Below are 19,784 nucleotides of genomic sequence, written 5' to 3' on the forward strand. Positions count from 1 at the left end.
TGCCTCGGGACACTTGCAGGGGTTCCTCAGGTTGGTGGTTTAGCACAAAATAAAATTATTTATGGTCAATGTAATTTAAATGTGGACTAACAGAAGCGCAAACCTGTACACCACCACATAACTGAACCTAAGGATGATAGATAAGCACAATTTACTTTACTACATTTTTTCAGAATTTCTCAATAACAAACATTTGGCTTAGGGGTGCCGTGAAAACAATGCCGATACTCTAGGGCGCCGTGATTCAAAAAAGTTTGGGAACCACTGCACTAGGGGACACTGGAGCTCAAGTAGGGAACATCCCAAAGCTAACCTCCCGGGTGGGAAGCACTGAGAACTTGCCGACCCCGCGGCCAAACCGAAACAGGGCCTGCCAAGAACCCATAGAGCATTTACAGTCGCACAAGAATATTTATTAAATCACTTCTCAAAAAAGAGAACAAAGGCCCTCGTATAATCGGTTCTAAAGGTTAGATAATGTACATATGAGGGGTGCAACCACAGACATATATATTATATGAACAAAAAACAAAGGAAAGAGAGCGAAATGTCATAGGTGGTGCACTTCATTTTAAAACATAACTTTTAATATTTCATAGGTTAATACCAAAAATATACAACAGAGAAATGGTGAAAATTGGTAAAAAATATATAGAAATGTGTCACAAAAAGTCAAGAAAATATGATTTAAAAAACAGATTGCGGCGCACGTGCCTGCCTCGTATTGTGTTATAATCAGGATGACTGCTAGGATTAGCAATTTATATGTATTGTAATTATAATATAATAATTTCTTTATCATTCATTTAATATCCACAGAAGTTATTCTATATCTTCTCATATGATTGACACTACTAGTTTAATTGGAATGTAGCCAATTAATTTGTGTGTTTGAATTGCTACATAAATAATATATACACCCAGGATATATTGTTTCATACTAGCATAACCATATGTGTAGAGATGTTATATAAACCTCTAGGCTTTAACTGATCCAGCACAGCTTGGATTTAGTCAGATGTTAGCACACTGGAGAGTGTATTTGCAGATGTAATAAAAGTTCCCTCTAATCTTGGTACACCCAGTGAGTATAGATCATCAAGGAGTAGTTTGTTTGGATAGCTAATACATTTGGGGTGAATAAAATTCTGCTATTAATAATCCATTTAAACACCACATATACTTCTTTAATTCCTCGTGGGAAATATCCAGAACGAACTTGTTCTCAATGTTGCTGTAATCTCCCCTAGAAAAATGTTTAAATGGAGTCACTTTTATTGCAGCAAGTATTCCTGGGAAATATGTACATGTCACACTCAGTATGAGCAGTTATAACACTCCATACTGGTCATTACAATTGAGCACAATGTCTGGCCTTATCCGGGACTTAGAGCGTACAAACAACACATAGAATTAGTATTTCATATAAATGACATGTGGTCAGGTATAGAGATGGCTAGCGAGTGCGTGTCACTCTCAACACAATGACTCGAATCATTCAGATGAGTGAATGATTCGAGTCACACAGTGTTTGGTGTGTCGAGACACCCACCTCCCTTACCTCTTTGTCATAGTGAGTGGCAGCTTCACCCCCTACACTGCTGATCCGTCCTGATTATACTTCTGCACTGAGTCAGTGTAGAAGTATAATTGTACTGCCCATCCCTAGTCAGGTAACAAGCGCCACCATCGACGCAGCATTTCGCACACAGGCTTTGTCAAGGCAAGCCGAATCTTATGTCAGGGTATCCCTATATACCCGGATGTCCTGTCCTTAGCCAATCAAAAGATGACCCAGTCCGAGGCAACCAATCATGTTAAGCCTCATTGATTGACTATCAGAGTCTCCTAAGGGAACCATTGGTGCTTACCCAGGATAATCTAATCGAGTCTGGAGCACATTGATGCTACTCAGACTCGATTAGAGGATTGCTGATTCGTGACTAAGAAAAGCACTATTTATAGCAATCGTGCTGAAATAAATCTTTAACCATCTTGTCCTCCATGATTTAATACTTAAGGGGGCACCTTTTACCTATGCAGGTAGTGGACCAACCACTCCATAAATAAATTATTGCATCTAGTGGTTCAGGTCACATGACCTCCGTATAGCACTGAACATAGTTACCCAGTGTCACGATTGGTGTTTGAGAATTACCTGACTCAGGTGTTGAAGTGGATTCAGCGGAGACCGGCTTAACTGGAACCATGGCTGAGGTAAATAGCTCTATTTGTGAAAGAATTGTATAGCAGTGAGAACTGCCTTTGGTGATAAATGACAGGAACAGGAAACTTGTAACGTTGGAGTGGAACTAGTAGAAGACTTGGAGGAACCGGACCAGGACCGGCAGGAAGACTTGCTGAGTTGAACTGGTGAACTTGACTCTGGACTGGAATAACGTGGATTGAACTGATGAACTTGGAAGTTGACTCTGGACTGGAGTAATGAGAATTGAACCGGTGAGCTTGGAACTTGACTTCGGACTGGAGTATCGTGGAACGGACTTGGAATATCACTCCGGACTGGAGTACCGTGGAACGGACTTGGAACATCACTCCGGACTGGAGTACCGTGGAAAGGACTTGGAATATCACTCCGGACTAGAGTATCCTGAGCTGTGCTGGGAAGCACTGGTAATACACAGGGAACACAGGATCATAAGTCATGCAACAACAATGGACATAATGCACTGGCCTGGGAACTGGTAGTATTTCTGGATTTCCAGGTATTGCTGTAGCAGGTTTTCAGGATAGCCAGGAATTTCAATAGCATGAGCCCGGGATACACTAGTACACAGTAGCAGCATGAACCATACACTACGGGAAGTAATGAGATGTTCAGGCCCAAAATGCCATCAGGGGAGGATATACATACCCTGGGTCTGGCAGCAATTGGTGGATACAGACAGGTGGTCTGGCAGTAGCATTCTGAATGGTGGAAGGCACAACATGCAGTGGGAGTATTCATCTCTACAGCACTGAGAATCAGAACCACACCTGCAATTCCAATCAAAACTAGCAATGCTCACAGACAGAGGAGAGCCCAGGTGAACAATCAGTGTGGACGGGAATGCATACAGAGAAGTGTTGCAGCCAACATGATCAGAGAAAATCCTCCAGGCAAATTGCACACACAGATTCATGGAGCAGATGGCAGAGGTAAGTCTCAAGGCAAAAGGTAAAAAACTAGCCAGGGTTGTGACACCCAGGATAATCTAATTGAGTCTGGAGCACATTGATGCTACTCAGAGTCGATTAGAGGCCAAGAACCATAAGCCCAAGTGAAAAGCAAGAGCTGAGGATCAAGCGTCTGAGAGCACAGGAAACAATCAAAACTGCATGCTGAACAGCCACAGAAAAGTCCACAACATACAGCGTAAATCGAATGGAACAGGAAAATGGCTATCTAGCGGACAACAGCAGACGAGAATAGTCAGAACCCCGTAATCTCAGCTGAAAACAGACCAAACTGACCCTTGGTAGCAGAGAGCCCTACCAAGAATCCATAGGAGAAGGGCAGAAACACGAGAACAAAACTCGAGAAAGCTGTGCCAGAGTCTAAAATAGGAAAATGCAACAGTCGCGGACAGAAGAATCTAATATATATATATATATATATATATATATATATATACACACACACACACACACACACACACACACACATATACACACACACACATACATATACACACATATATGTGTAATTATACACCTATACAGATGTAAAGCTGATCCTGTCCACAGATTTCTCTAAAAGAGTATAAATGAAGGCTAAAGCCAAGAACCGAACAGTCGACCAGGTCCAATCATGAGGTCAAACTAATTAGGGGTGTTTACAACACGTGGAAGGTTAGATCAAAGAAGTCTCCAACGAGTGGAGATCCACTGAGCAGGAGATAGAGGCGGCACAGAGAGGATTGAGACCAAAACTCCTTGCAGAGGGTCAGACAGTAAGACAACCCATACTGGACCAGAGGGATAAAACAGCATCTGAAACTCCCCAGCAGGCCCAGGGGAAGACCCGCGACCAATCAGCCTGAAAAAAACAATCAACCTCCGGCAACAGCCTAAAGAAAACCACAGCAAAAAAACCCCCCAACAACATATGACTTCTAGCATGATGGAAGCGTGCAGTCAGTACCAGCTTCTGGCCCGAACATAGTATGAACGCAACCGGGATACCCTAGCAGATAAGAACCACAAATGCAATAGTCACCCCAGGAGAGCAAGTCACCCATATAGAAAAGTAGTCCATACAGTGAGGCTAGAGCCTAAGGATAACCTTGAAGGCACCTGTCAGTGTAATAAATTTATCAACAGATACTGAACAGTAAAACCAACAAGGCCTCCTGTGTGAAACAGTGCTGTCACAGGAACTAAACCTATGACTGTCACACCTTAATGTAAATAGGTGCAATAGCCTATAGATGCACCTCAGCCCAGAATATAGCATAACCCCAACAGTCTAGCATAATAGTGTCTCTCTATATTAGAACTATGAACCCACATGCTAGGAAAGCTCTATGACAGGGGTTCCCAACCACGGTCCTCAAGGCACACTAAAAGACAAGGTTTTAGGGATAGCCATACTTGAGCACAAGTGACTTAATTAGTGCCTCAGTTATTCTGATCTAACCATCTGTGCACAATCATGGATATCACTAAAACCAGGACTGTGTGCCTTGAGGACCGAAGTTGGGAATCACTGCTCTATGGTGTGAAGCCAACTAACATGAACAGGGAACATAACAGGGCGAATGGCTGCTAGGACAGCACCTAGGGTGCAGAAGGGAGAATAGCGCTGTTTAATGTCAGGGTGCATTATTAGGAGCATCTTCCGAGGCATTAGTGGGTTAAGCTCATTTACCTGTGAGTGACCAGAAGCCCTCTGGACACTACATAGAATGTCACTGACCTTTTCCACTCACAGCAACTCGCCTCGTCAGGGATAAAGAGTAGCATCAGTGGTTTAAGACCCAATGCTTTACAGCTCGGACTACAGCTTGGAGATGTTGCAGTAGAAAACACTGTAGAAACTCGCAGAATTGTTAGTGGAGACATGTAAGTCAATCCACAGGACCACTTTCTGCATCCATATAGAGAATACACATACACCTCAAAAACAGTCTGCTAGTGTAAGTATCATTACAGTAACAGTTATAATGGTGAAGTGCTTATGACCAAACAAGCAGAATTTAACTAAGACCCTGCATCAGTCAAGGTACACATATAAATAGCACATAGACGACAATGGATCCCCACCAGTGACCCTTCTCATGTATAGTGGACACAACGAGAGGGATATTGAAAACAAACAATAAAAGTGAACCGCAGGGTCAGGGTTTTACTTAATGTCCGCCAATATAATACAGCCCATGCCTAACCTCTTGACGGGTGGTCCTGAGGCCTTTAGACACAGTAGTTGTAACTGCAGTTTGCTGTAATATAGCCAATTAAGGCTTGAGGATGGAATAGAACCTGGACTCTCTACATTCTGATAGGAATCTACATTGGGGCCACCGCCTTAAGGCGCACATCCACTAGGCGATATCAATGTACAATTGCACGATTACGACATCGTAATCGTGCAATCGCTCATTATTCGTGCACAAATCGTGCACTATAATGTCAGAAACGACCAGCAATGTGCACTCCTGCTGGTCGTTTCCGACATCAATCATCGCCCGAACATGCCCGTCACTCTGCCGATAATGACAGATTGGCATGTTTGGGGATGATGGAGGGTGCCTACACTGAACGACTAATCGTTCAGTGTAGGCACTGCAGGGAATGGGGAACAACGGTACGATTATGATGTAGTAATCGTACTGGCTTTCCCTAGTCGCCTAGTGGATGTGCGGCTTTAGAGACACATACTGTATCTTCCTGAGTTAGCTTTGTTCAGTCTGCGACAAGTCAATATAATGGAGTAGTTATCCCAAGTAAAGAAAGACTATACATGTTGTATCACCCCAGTTAGGGTTTGAAACAGGTTGTCCCTATTATTATGAATATTCATACGAGGAATGGGAACATTATACAAAGGACTGAAACGTCGATGCTTTGTTTCTAGATGGTTATGGAATAAAAAAAAAATTTGTATGAAGATTGGTGAGTGCACCCCTGGAAGTACGTGTGTGTGTGTGCATACACACACCACTCACATTCTACACATACATAGCTCATGCAACTAAGTACTGCAGTTTTATATAAAAATAGCCCCCCCCCCCCAAAAAAAAGAGACGCAGTATTTATTTATTTTATTAATAGTTTCTTATATAGCGCAGCATATTCTGTTGCGCTTTACAAATGCAGTAAACATTAGCTGCCAGATTTACAGTTCAAGGTCGTTATGCGATAGCCCAAGACCCAAGTGTTGTGTGGCAGAATGCCCTCCTTAGAATAGCCTGAGCTGAACCTAGACACCTAGTGCCCCAGTAGCACCTACTTTATGTAAGTACATAGTTTTATAGATATGTGTGAACATACAAGGCTACAGGACATGCATTGGGTCATGTACTTGAAGCAGAGTTTTAGCAATGTCTGAGGGAATCTTGACTATTACAATGTAAGCTGCAGAACATGACTCTAGTTTATAGAGCGACCTAATCTATTATAGAAAAGGACAATTAAAAACCCAGCTTACAAAATTAGTGCACATGGTCCCAAAGCAAGCACAAGTCCCGCTCAGCTTAAAAGATTAGACGAACATGGCCTACCTGGTTACTAGTGATTGTGGAATTAAAGGTATACCTATGCATCTATTTTAATATATACATTACAAAGGATGCCCCTAGAATGTGCTCAATGCAAACAATATAAAGGAATATAGAAGCAGCACCTTCCAATTGACATCCTGTTAGTCTGATGCCTCAAAGTAATATCAAAAACAAAGAAAAAGAGGGCGCTAAAGATTTTTGTTCAAAGATTAATTATACAGGTTGATAGTATGGGATCTCGACTATAGATAGACAGTAATTAGTTAAACAATGTCTAGATAGACACCAGATGTTAGATATTCAATTGTTAGACAAAGATAATAGTTCGACACTGCAAAAAGTCAGACACACTAAAGTTAGACATGTAAAAAGTTCGACAGGTACAAAAGGTCGACAGGGTCAAAAGTTCGACATGAAAATGATCGACACAAATGGTCGACAATGGGTATTTTTTGTTTTTTAGCCCTTGGACTAGTTGATCTCTGTTGTTTTTTCCCCGTGTATAGCTGGGTAACAATATTTTGTTATACAAAGATGGTAAATCTGGGTCACTAAATACTATTTAACATTTTTTTGCTTGCTGCGTGGTATCTTTACTCGTGTGACTAAATCTATTAACCCAAGGTATTTTATCAATGGGTAATAACGACCTGGGTTTTTGTTCGCATTCCAGGGTTTGTTCACTTGGAATATTCATTACTTTTCTTTTTAATGTCTCTAATTCACTACGCTATAACCTCTAGCAACAAATTTGTCTACCATCTCACGCTGGCGGCAATGTGTGTGTAAATACACCAGCTGGAGCCCGCCTCCCACCCTCCGCCTGGCACTACTGGGTAAGCGCTCAGGGGAAGGGAAGGGGCTCGGCTGTGTGTGCAGCACAGGACCGATGTTGGTCGCAGGGAAGCCTATAGTCGGTCCTGAGTAAATGTGTAGCGCTGACAGCACTCACTGCGGTCGGCACTAAAATGGCTATCAAGGACAGGCCGGTACCATGGGAGGTGGCACCCCCCCTGCGCCACCAGTACCATGGCGCCCAGGGCACGAGCCCTGGCGGCTCTGCCCTAGTTATGCCACTGATTGTGGAACGCTGTCATCGAGCCCAGTCTTACTCCACTGCTCCTACTCAAGAGCAGTGGTATACTCTGGCTTAGGGGGCAGTAAGGAACCCGGACACAAGCCGTTTCCAGCTGTGGCGGCACACAGAGACAGGTGTCTTAAAGCAGGGGATCCCTCTCAGGGCACCGGACACAGGCTGCAGTAGCCGTGGTGGTTCCTTTCCGGCGGCTCCCACGCAGCAGGCAGGCTGCCGCAGTCCGCAGTCTGCCTGTCCTCACTGGAAAAATTATTAAAAATTAAATTTTAAATAAATAACATACGAAAGCCCCACAGTGTACCAGCTCTCTCGGGCATAATTTCCAAACTGGGGCTGATGGGGCATAGAGGGGGAGGAGCCAGTCACACTTCTAAATTATTTAAAGTGCCAGGCTCTACTCTACCACCATCTATACCCCACTGTCGAGCTCTCGTGTCCCCTAGTGGATGAAGGAGAAAATAAATAAATAAATGTAAAACAAATATTTAAATTCTCACAATATTTAGTTTAAACAAACAACATTCACTGGGTATATTTCACTGCTGGAATGGATATACTGTAAGCAAGCTGCAAATACAAGTGACCCTTTGGATTACACACCTGATTTTCGTAGGTCTCTTCTTGATATCGGATTGGCAGGTCGCTGGTATGTACGTAGATGTAGATCTTATTGTTGCCTGCGATGCCCCAGCAGCATGCTTGTACAGCAGATATACGTTTGAACTGGAGATGCTCGTCTTTACATAGTTCCCATTGTTGCCCATCTGTAGACAGAGTGTATACTTTGCCCCAAATATCTGCCGCCCATAGTACAGTATTCACCATCCTGCTGACAAAAACAGACACAAGGTACAAATTCAGATATGATGGATTGGGGGTGTGCATGCAATTCCTGGAAGGGTCCCTGTGTGGAGCAGCTTGTACATAGATTGCTGCGGGTGATTTCTGTGGTATTAGCAATGAGTACTACTAAAAGAAACCAGGCTGTGCAATAGCAGTCTTCCTAACATGATTCTTTACACCAGGTAATTTCATCAGAGCCATCAGGGCACAGATATTGGCATTCAATCTTGGGACTTTTTCAGTATTTCACTTTATTGCGGAGTGAACAGTGTGGATACTGTCTATAACAGCCGGGACTGTGTTTATCCAGCTCTTTGGGATACTGTATCCAAGGATTCCATGTAAGAGATACCTTTGAATAAGGGTTACAATATAACTCATATGAATTGATTATTATAAAAGATTGTTGCTTTTTTGTGGATTTTTTTGCTCTTGTACAAGTTTTTATGTGTGTTATGATAACATTTTTACAATAAATAACGTTGTATAGTTGTGTTGTCAGTTTGTGTGTGATATGGTCACCAAAGCGCAGTTTAAATCAATATCTTAGGTTTTTTTTTCTTTCTTTCCTTTTGTGGACTTGCAGTATTCCACTGTTGAACAGCTGCTAAGTTGACCATATCTCATTTAGTCTACATCGAGTGTATTAGCACCAGCTGGTTTTTTTCTTTTTCTTGTAAATATAAAGCTGCCCAGCATTTGTGGGCTACATGCAATAACAGCCAGTATTTGCCCTGCATGCAAGAATAATAAATGTATTTGCACCCCTTGCATTGCAGCATGGTTTGTTCCAAGTGCAAAATGACTTGCTTGTTTTTGCTTTGCTCATAAGTCCGTATCAGACCCTCTGTAACGATGCTGCAGAAATATACTTAATGATTTGTTACGGAGTTTAATGATGTTGAATTGAGTAAAACGAACGGACCACTAACAACATTGTAGGCAGCCATTTTGTATGGTGGAACAATATTCATGGGGATAGGAATTAGGGATGCCTCTGTAATGTAACAATTTTCAAATATTTAGAAAGATTTGTTATTACAACACATGTTGTATTGAGTCTCAGAGTAGCTGAGTTTCCTTTCTGTTACAATCTAATGTTGTGCAAAAGATGATTAGATACAAGACAGAGGGACAATGTAGAAGCACATGTCACCCTGACACCTCATACTGTAACCATGTATGTAAATGATTGCTCAATAGAACTTACTCAACGTAAGACGGACAAACGCACAAGTACAGTCTATCCCCGACTATGCAGACTTAAAATTAGAACGCCATCATAATTTGGAAAACAATTTGCTACTATAGTACAAATCCCATTCATTTTACCTTTACAATTGGTAACCCTAACCACAAAGAGAGAGTAAACTCAATGGGGCTGATGCAGATTAATATGTATACCAGTTTGCGTAGCATATCTCGCGCCAAATGAGTCTGGGCATGCCTGAAAGCAGACGCAGGCACATATGCCTATACAGAAGCGTAAATCAACACTTGCTACTATTTTGTAACGTAGGCTGGGGACTGTAATGGCATGTTCAATCAATCGAGAACAGACATATAGAGCCTGATCCATAGTTGTACGCAAATGGCACAACTGCTGGCTCTTTGTACATGTAACACCCCCTGCCGGCTTCTCTGATCCGCTGCTGTGCCAGAGAGTGCTGCGTCAGAGGTGCAGCATTGGATCAACTGCGTAAACATCGGACATCTGAGTAACCCTCAGCTGTCTTAGGACATCTGGTGAAATCACGCTGCCGGGGCCAGTGATGCTGCGTCTGAAGATGCAACCACTGGCTTTAGCATGCCCAGAAAATGGGGCAATCACCCCCCCCCCCGTGTAAATTATGCTGAGGCCTTTGGGGCACAGTGAGCGACATTGTAGGACCTGAAAAATTTACAAACTGCAAATATATCGTTCCAGCGTACAACTATGAATCAGCCCCATAGACAGAGAAAACAACGCATATAAGCCAGAGAAAGCCAAATTGTTTGTCAGGAGCAGGTCCAGATGTTGATGACGGCTGCCAGCGCTAGCGATCCTCTTGTGATTGGCTGTTTGTAAATGCACCACTGATGCAGTTAGGTGCTTTCTTCATGGCTCAGGCCTATGGTATACATCGGTGTGTGTATTCTAGGAATATGCACACGAGATCCACTGTATTAGAGAGGTTGTTTTAGTTTTATTTATTTTTTCATTATTAATTTTATTTCTAATAAAAATAGCGGTGCGACCGCAGGGCAACACAAACCGGACATGAGTTTCAGCTGTTTGTTATTAAGCTTTCATCAGGGCATTAATATTTACATATGGTCAATTTAAATGATTTTACCATTGCCCTTTATTGAACGGTAGCTGACTGAATTTATCAGAAATGTTCTTCCATGTGATTGGTAAGAGTAGGAAACACTACTCATACCAGGGCAGTGTTATCCATTGTGTGACTAAGAAACTCCAGTACAAATAGCATTGTTCAAACAAGAGCATACAATCCATAGAGTTGGAAAGGGCAGTGATAGCATCAAGAACAGTAACAAAAGAAAAAAATACTGTGTATTTAGGTTTCAGTGATTCAGTTTATGAAACCAGTGACATCCTCTCCTATTTAAAAAATTATTATCAAGATTCCCCTTCTCAATACCAGCCCTGAATTTCTCCAATCCCGTTAACCTCAGCCAGTTTGCAACTCCACAATTAAACATGAAGACATATTTAGTCATTGCAGTGTCAAGCCCCAAAGTAACAGAGCAAAAGTGTTTTAAAGCATGTCTGAAACTGACAAATAGGTTTTCCCACAGTTTTCATTGCATATAAAGACCAGGGGCGTAGAAAACCCGACCAAGCCCAGGTGAAGGGAGGCGTGGCCTAATCACGGGAGGCGTGACTATGCCCTCCTGAGCAAAAAAACAAAACAAAAACTTTTGCAGCACCGCATAGCGTGCTGGGGTGCGTTGTAAACCCCTCAGCTCGGTGCAAAGCCAGTGGGGGGGGCACGGTCAGTGTGATTGCTGCCCCCCAGGGGCGCCGAGAGGGGGGGAGCGGGTATAAATTACCTGGGCTTGCTGGAGGGGCCCGGCACCGCTCCCCCCCTCTTACATGACAGCAGCCCAGCACACGCTGCTGTGTGCTGGACTGCCATGGAGACTGCTCACAGCTGCTAAAAAGCAGTCTCCATGGCTGAGGGGGCTCACTGTGTGGCACTGCAAAACTTATTTTTTTTAACCTAAGGGGGCGTGACCACGCCTCCCGCGATTAGGCCAAGCTTCCATTTTACCGGGGCCCGGCGCGGCTCTTGACGGGCCTGCTCCCCTCCACAGGCATAGGAAACTGGTGCTGCTCAGCAGCTGCGAGCAGTCTCCCACTGCAGTCCAGCACATGCTGTAATCTTATCATATGCCAACTGATTGACATTTCAGCACCTTGATTTACTTATTCAACAAGCTAGCACTTTGGGTCACCCAGTTTTCACCCTTACACGCGATATTATTTTATTCAGCGCCACTATCAATGCCCACAGTGGCCCTACCTTTATCCAAGGATTATTACTTAGCCATATAGGAAGTGGATTCTAGCCTTATCTGGATTCATGTGTATGGAACTATTACAGTTGATTTAACTTATTTCAGGCTGGATTGCATTGGTGGAGCTATGAGCATCATTGTGTCATTTTAGTATAAGTGTTGCCTTTTTCACTCCCGGGAGATTTATTTAATGCTTTTATTGTATCATTTATGTTTGCATATTAAAGATACCTATTATCACCCCTTGCTGTGTGTTTCAGCGCCACCCACATTTGCTTTTTTCCCATGCTATGTGCTGGTCTGCTGTGAGAGAGGGAGGGAGGAGGGGGGGGTACAGCGCCGGGCCCCTCTAGGAAGCCCAGGCCTGGGTAAATTGTACCCACTCTTTCCTCCCCCCCTCTCGGCGCCCCTGATAAAGACATACAAACTATACTCCTAGTGGCGTAAGTTCATCCCAGACGCCCGGAGGCAAGTTATAATTTGGTGCCACTCCCCTAAAATAAGGGAAAATAAATATGGTGCACATCTATCTATATATAGAGGGGAAAACCACCTGATGTGGGGGCTTTGAGGACTGAGTTTGTACTGTAAGATTGCTACTGTTGTGAAAGTACAAATCACAAACTGCCCGGTCTACTACCGACTACTTCACATGCCGGGAAGTTGCTCCACCTAAGATCTGCCCCCAGACTCAGTCGCTTGTGTCCCAGTTCCCCGCCTCCCATGCCCTCTTACCCGCAGCTCTGTCTGGTGCATCCTTTGTGACATCCAGCTCCTGGAAGATCTGCAGCCACCCTTATGCTCTCCGCAGCACAGGTCCGCGGCTAGAGCTGCCTTCAGGAAGGAGTGGAACGGGGAGTTGCGGGTGAGGGGAGCGTCAGAGTCACAGTGGCATGAGAAGCTGCTGAGGAGCAGCGACATCAATGAACGGGGACAGGCTATAGATAGACCGAAGCAGCATCTGATGGTCTGACATGGACCCCTCCACTAGTATATGGTTATGGTAGCTTCTCAGGTGCCGGAAAGATCGCCATGCATTGGGTGGCCGTGACGGTACACTCTGAGTACATATTTACAGCCCTAAGTGGTGTGAATATATTGTGGGCAATGGAGGAGGTGCCACTTCAGTGCTGGCGCCCGGCGCCTCCATTGTCCCCCATAGTTCTGGCCGTTTACTCCATGTCTGCCAATTTGTAAGGTCCTATGACCTTATTAGTCATGGCACTACAGAAAGCTTTCTATTGTAAATAGATAAACTTGCACACTGATATGAATCCCAAGCGCAGTCCGCTAGGCAGGATCGGTGCAGCTTATTTTCCTTAATATGGCTATGCACAAACCAATCCTATATGTAATGGAGGATTTAACAGACAGAGAATACTGAAGAATTATACTGACTCTTAAGATATTGAAGTGTACACTTAAAATCTCCTTGTCACGTTCAAGCAGACAAATAGTTCTTTCTGTAAGGCATCATAGCCCAATGAATTTATTGAACAATTGCTTACCCTGCTTATCAAAATCAGACTAGGAAAATCAATTCATCCTAAACCTTAAATCTTGTCCAGCAGGATTAGCTCTTTTTTAATGGTACTGAATAGTGACTATGTCATTTTAATGAATTATGTATGGCTCTACGATGCACAGGAGTGCTTAAAGTGTCCTCTTTCGACTTCCGAATCTTGAAGGAAGTCTCACCGTGGGCCTCACTGGTTACTCTTAGATCTATAGAACTGAAATTCAAAAACAAAAAGGAATTTCTCAAATTGTTCTCTATCAAATCTAAAATATAAATCATTAATGCTGAGTTGGACAATTATTCTCTGAAACATAAGTTCTAAAAAGCCACTCGTAAAAATAGCATTTCCACGGAACATCCCAATACATATCCAGGTCTTCACCAGTAACATATGTTTACCCTCAGCCAGGTCTTAAGCACATGAAAAGTTGTTTCCATTGATTTTGATTGACAATCGTTTGATGTAACTAAAATACAATACGGCAGGTATAACCTTCTTTCTTGTGTATGAATAAAAATATAAAAAAATGACTATAAATACTGTAAAAAGACAAAACAAACAAAACAGTAATTTGCTAAATATAAAACCCCGGACATTTACCATTGTTTGTTCAAAAAGACGTAATTCCGAGACTATTTTCAACGATAACCGAGCACAGGAGACCAGAGTAATGATGATATAATGATGGAAACTGCGTGCAGGGCATATCAGGTGGAACACAGTCACCTTAAATTTTATATGCACAGCTGTAATATGAGATTTACCAATACAGCCAGAAATCCTAGCTCAGCCGTTTAAACTCCAGGCTTCTGAAAATTAAACAAATTAAATATTTCCTATAACTGGTGTAATTGCTCTCCTCTGTGTCCTATAGGCCAAGGAGCCTGAACAATATTTAGACAAGCTTCCTTCTGTATTTTGGATCTTAGCTCCCTGTGGCTTGTACAGCCTTAGGGGTAAATACAGTGAAATAGTACAGTACTGAAGTGTAGTTTCCCCAAATTGTATGGTGTTTGGTGTTTTTATGTACAGTTTAGAAACTGCTAAGCTTTAGTACAGACCAAACCGCATTATTGTAAACCACTGCCCTGATTTTTACACATGGGGAAAAAACAAACATAGTAAAAAGTATTAAAGCTGCCTTTCATCATACTGGCAGAAAAAGGCAAACATTTTCTGATGAACAAAAAGGCTCAAATCACATATCATTTCAGTATGATGCCTATAAAAAGAGACATTTCTGCCACTGAGAATCTGTATTAACTGGACACTGTTATAGTAACCATAATAAATTATCAATGTTTGAGTTAAGAAATTACATTTTAATTGAATATATTGTCTGAGAAAGCCAGAAAAAATGTGTATCTCATTATCATAGTCATTTATTTGCAAGGCGCAACAGATTCCGTAGCACCTAACATACAGATGTGTCCACATACATCTTACTTCCTTGCGCGTTGAACATCCCTTCTAGTCACACCATGTCGAGGCATGACTCAGTAGTGCTGAGTGTCTTTTAGTGCGACTTTTACCTTCAAATGCGTCTTAATCGCAAATCGATGCGAATACGACGCACAAGCAGCTTGTGCGTGTGAGACGCGGGTGTATCTGCATGTGAAGTGCTACGTTACAGTGTCACAGCCACTGACGCTGTAACGTAGCATGCAGATATAGCCGCAGTCGCACACGGAATATAGGCATGCTGCATATCATTTTAATCAGCAGAAGCTTCTCGTGCGTCCTATTCACTTTGCAAATAAGAAGCATTTGAAGGTAAAAAGTTGCACGCGCTAGAGTCTCACGAGGCTCACGCGTTATGTTTAACGTGACTTATAGCACACGGAGGTACTTTGTATGTAAACACAACTGTAGTCTTACACACGTGAAAACAGTGTATATATATATATATATATATATATATATATATATATATGTAAATGGAAGTGGGTACAGAGAGTCATACATGCAATTAACAGAACATTGTGTGGAATTTTGCAGACCATATCCAAAACCGCTGCTTAGTAAATCTCCAATGCAGTGTCAGTGTACCTCAGGAATCAGCGGACTGACTGGCCGATTCAGAGATGGACGCTATTCACACAATCACTACATCTTGTATTCAGCGACTATGCAAAAGCCGCAGAAGGCGTATTATGTAATGTCCATTGCTGGCTTCTCTGATCCCATGCTGCGTCCAAAGACACGACCATCGCCTCAACTGCGTGTCCATAGGACATCTGAGGAACTCTCTGGTTACTCAAGATGTGCAGTGAAATCACACTGCCAGAGCCAATGAAGCTGCGCCCAAGGAAGCCCAAAAAATAGGTCCGACACGGCCCATTTTCTGAAATGCTGGCCGTCGTCGCCCTCAAACTCCAGCAGAATGTTAATCACACTGAAGCTTTTGGGGCACTGCGAGCAACATCACAGAAACAGATCTGCGGCTCCTGCACATGTTCAGCTATTAAAACATCGGAGATGTGCGATATCATCAAAGTAAATTAATGCAGGAAAATTGTGGGAGTGCTATGGGCAGCAACACTGTAGTAAAATTAGTTGGTGGGAGGAGTTTGTTTAAAAATGTGATCAGAGACTGGAGTTATGATTAGATAACAGCTGTCATTTACTGTATCTAGAACAGGTTGGGAAATTCACCCATCTTTTCAGCTGCTATGGGATAATGATAATTAATAAGCACACATTGAAAATCTAAATATGAAATTGTTGGTGAACATTAAGCTGGGTATACACCTGAACGACTAGCCGATCATCCGACGGTCCTTCTGATGGTGCGATGGATTATCCCGGCATACATACTGTGCAAACGTCGTGAACAACGCTTGTGGGTACTCCACATCGTATATCACACCATCCCATCTGACGTGCAGCACATCATATGCGTCTATGCAATAAAAGCTGCATACTAACAACAGATTGGAAGTACGCACTACACAATGGTCGTGCAGAGAGGTCGTAGGTACAGTACCATGACAAATCATGTATGGACCCAGCTTAACAGCTGTATCTGGCATTGAGTAAAATAAACATGTTTGGTAGCTGCATACATGTGTGCGTGTTTGTTTTGGCGGGGGTGGGTCATTTGGATGATCTTAGAGTATTAACGCCTGAGGACTGGTAATTCTGGTACAGCGCTGCATATGGGGACAGACGGAGGCATTTTGCAATTTAGCATTTTTCCCTTGAATGGCATTACCATATACCAGTCTTGGGAAGACTTGCGAAGCCGAGAGGTTTGCAAAATCCCCTCCGGTCAAAGCTAAATGCACATATATAAGGGCTTTGGGAGTGATGTCTGTGCTCATAACATACTGCAGGAACTCCTGGAAAGCTGCCGCTGAGGAGGAGGAATCTTTCACATAGTGACAGGGTCTTCAAAACAATGACTACAGTAATTTTAATGAGGACAAAAGCTCAAAAATATTTTGTAAATAGCCCAGTTACTGTCCAGTAACCACTACATATGAAGGATCTTACTTTTGCAATTTACCAACATATATGAACTTCACTGTCTTTTTTACATAAAGTATTGTAAAGAAGGAATAGCAATGACTTGATAGTTAAAAAACAAACAAACACTGTACAGTACAACAGTACATACTACATTTGAGTTTATAATACTGTTATTGTAGTATATGTAACATTGTGTTGCACCAAATACACTTGTTTATATAAATAAGACCACACAAGGCATACATTACATTACTTAGCATATTGTGCAGTTCTTGAATTGACAGCAAAACTACTTGTATAAGATATGAACTATGAGAAGTATTTAAAAAACATTTATAGGTGTACACTCTTGTGCAGGGTTACAGTATATGTATACACACACACACATATGCCTACCATGCAACATACATGATATATTGACATATTTTAGGTACAGGTAATAGGAAGTTGTGATATCACACAAACACTATGCCCACTGGGGAGGGGGAGTGTACGACCCTAATAAACGATCTCGTTAACCCTGTAAATTCTAGACAGTGCTAGGCTGTGAGTGACAGGTTGGTGAAGCACTGGCAGGGCAGCAAAGGGCACATGACAGCAGCGCTGAGAGCATGCAGCTTACCTGGCCGCCCCACAATGACACGCAAGGGCCCGGTCACACACATACACATGGGGAATGTTGACACAGTGAGGCCATCATGTCTCTATTTCCCCTCCCTCCCGGCAGCAGCAGAAGCAGCAGCAGACACGGGGGCGGGCACTGCCCAGCTCAACGCTCTACGCTCTACTATTGGCTACTGCATCAGGAGAGTGGCTACTAGCTGAGCTGCTATTGGTTGCAGTACTTCCACGTCAGACTCGGTGACAGCGGCATACAGAGCAGTAGTTTGGCTGCAGACAGTGCACACTGTCGGTAGTGATAGATAGGGAGTCATGGGCATCACCGAGGGAGGGAGTCAGGAGTACTTCCCAAGTCATCTCACAGTTCTTCTTACTTTATATAGTCTGATATGTGTAGTGCAATTATCACAACAGCATTATCATCATTATTATTATTTTCTACTTCAGGGTCCATAGGGGGTCCACAGGGTTGACCTTGGGGTATAGCTTGGATCTGGATCCACGAGCACCATACAGTTAAAGCCTTAGCTCCCAGGATGCACTTGGGTCCTCCTCTATACCCCGCCCCCGAGCCACAGGCACCTCAGTTTCAGTTTGGTGCCGGCCGAAGTCGGTTGCACTGTGCAGTGGGGCTGCAGGAGCAGCCCCTAAGCTTTATTTTTACAGTAGAAAAGTTTTTTTATTTTTTCTCTTGTTTTACACTTAATGCAGCAGCATAGGACTGTCCTGGACGTCCATGCTGCCGCTTCAATACCCCGCTGGCGCTGCGACGCCAGTACTGATCTGGCGATCGCAGCGGGACCCCGGAGTTAGTCCTAGCATGGCTCCGGGACCTCCCTCTGACTGCTGCCGGACTCTACGGGGAACAGGTAAGCCGCGAGCGGCGCTCTTAGCGCCGCTCGCGGGGGTAAATGCAGTCAGTTGCCGCCGGTCTCTGGGGACAGACCGGCGGCGCTAGTAGCGGCGGCGGGCTCCCCCTCATGCAGGCATACCCCGCGCTCCGCTGGACCACCAGGGTAGAAGTTCCGGAGGGGAACCGGCATCCCTGGGGTTAAATACTAGCCAGGGGAGGCAGCCTTCCCTGGTTTAGCGGCTCCTCAGCTCAGCGCGCCTTTTCTCACGTGTACTGGCATCGCTGAGCTGCTCCTCTGCTGGCCACTCCTCCTCAGAGCTCTCCGGCTATAACGCAGGCTCCCAGGCAGGTGCATGGTCAGGTCCCCCTGTGTACCTCTCCCCTACCTAAAGGACAGTGTACACAGCGCTATAACTCCCCCCAGACACTGAATCTGGGTGGTTGAGGGCAACGATTGGTGCAGTAAGTACAATCTTCCTGCATTGTATGTGACTTTGTTAGTGCTGCTGTCTGTACTCATTTTCTACTTGCTGTCAGCTTATATCTATCCCTTTGCTTCTCCTACAGCCCGAAGGTGTGTGGGGGAGAGGCGTTTTTCTATTAACCTCACTTTTATAAATCATGTATTTGTGAGGTCAGTCACATACTGTTGTGTGCTACACAGTACCATATTTTTGGGCCTGTTTGTGTTGCATGCTGGTGAGTGCGAGGGTGTTAACACCGTATGTCCTCTGCTGATAAGTATTTATTGTATAATTACTGTATCATGTCTGATGAGGAGACTGAGCACTCCGGGGCTCCTGTGTTGCTTTCCTGCAGACGCTGTTCTGCTGGTGTTAATGGGAGGATTTATCTCAGGATGGTCTTTGCGGGCAGTGCCAGCTGGCACCTGGCCCCTCTATACCCCCTATGCAGCAGGACCCCCCTTGGGCGATGTTTTCACAAGTGCTGACATCTATTGCAGATGTCGATCCCTACAGTGACCCCTTCTGGGGCATTGTCCCAGCACTCTATCTCCCATTCCCCGGATATTCCGCAGGTATTGCGGTCTCCCTCCGGGGCCCAGACTGTGAGACAGTATTCGGGGCTGCCTGTGTATGTCCAGCCTCCCCCTGTATCACAACAGTCTGTAG

The 19,784-nt window shown here is 43.8% G+C and overlaps 1 protein-coding gene across 2 annotated transcripts in view; it reads right to left on the reverse strand.

Annotated features, from left to right (window-relative positions):
• The window catches only part of TECPR1 (tectonin beta-propeller repeat containing 1), a 150,103-nt gene extending 132,209 nt beyond the window's left edge, over positions 1-17,894 (reverse strand). The window contains exons 1-2 of one of the 2 annotated variants that reach the window (XM_088451967.1): positions 17,800-17,894; positions 8,419-8,644 (exon numbers count right to left, since the gene is read on the reverse strand). In XM_088451967.1, coding sequence (XP_088308093.1) covers positions 8,419-8,643 — 225 coding nt within the window. In that variant the 5' untranslated portion in view covers position 8,644; positions 17,800-17,894. Of the gene's footprint in view, positions 1-8,418; positions 8,648-17,799 lie in introns of both variants that reach the window. The other variant, XM_088451966.1, reaches the window with a different exon arrangement.
• Between the last annotated feature and the right edge of the window lie 1,890 nt (positions 17,895-19,784).

This window comes from Taudactylus pleione, unplaced genomic scaffold (assembly GCF_031769625.1).
Source record: "Taudactylus pleione unplaced genomic scaffold, aTauple2 ptg000032l, whole genome shotgun sequence".
Taxonomy (NCBI): Eukaryota; Metazoa; Chordata; class Amphibia; order Anura; family Myobatrachidae; genus Taudactylus; species Taudactylus pleione.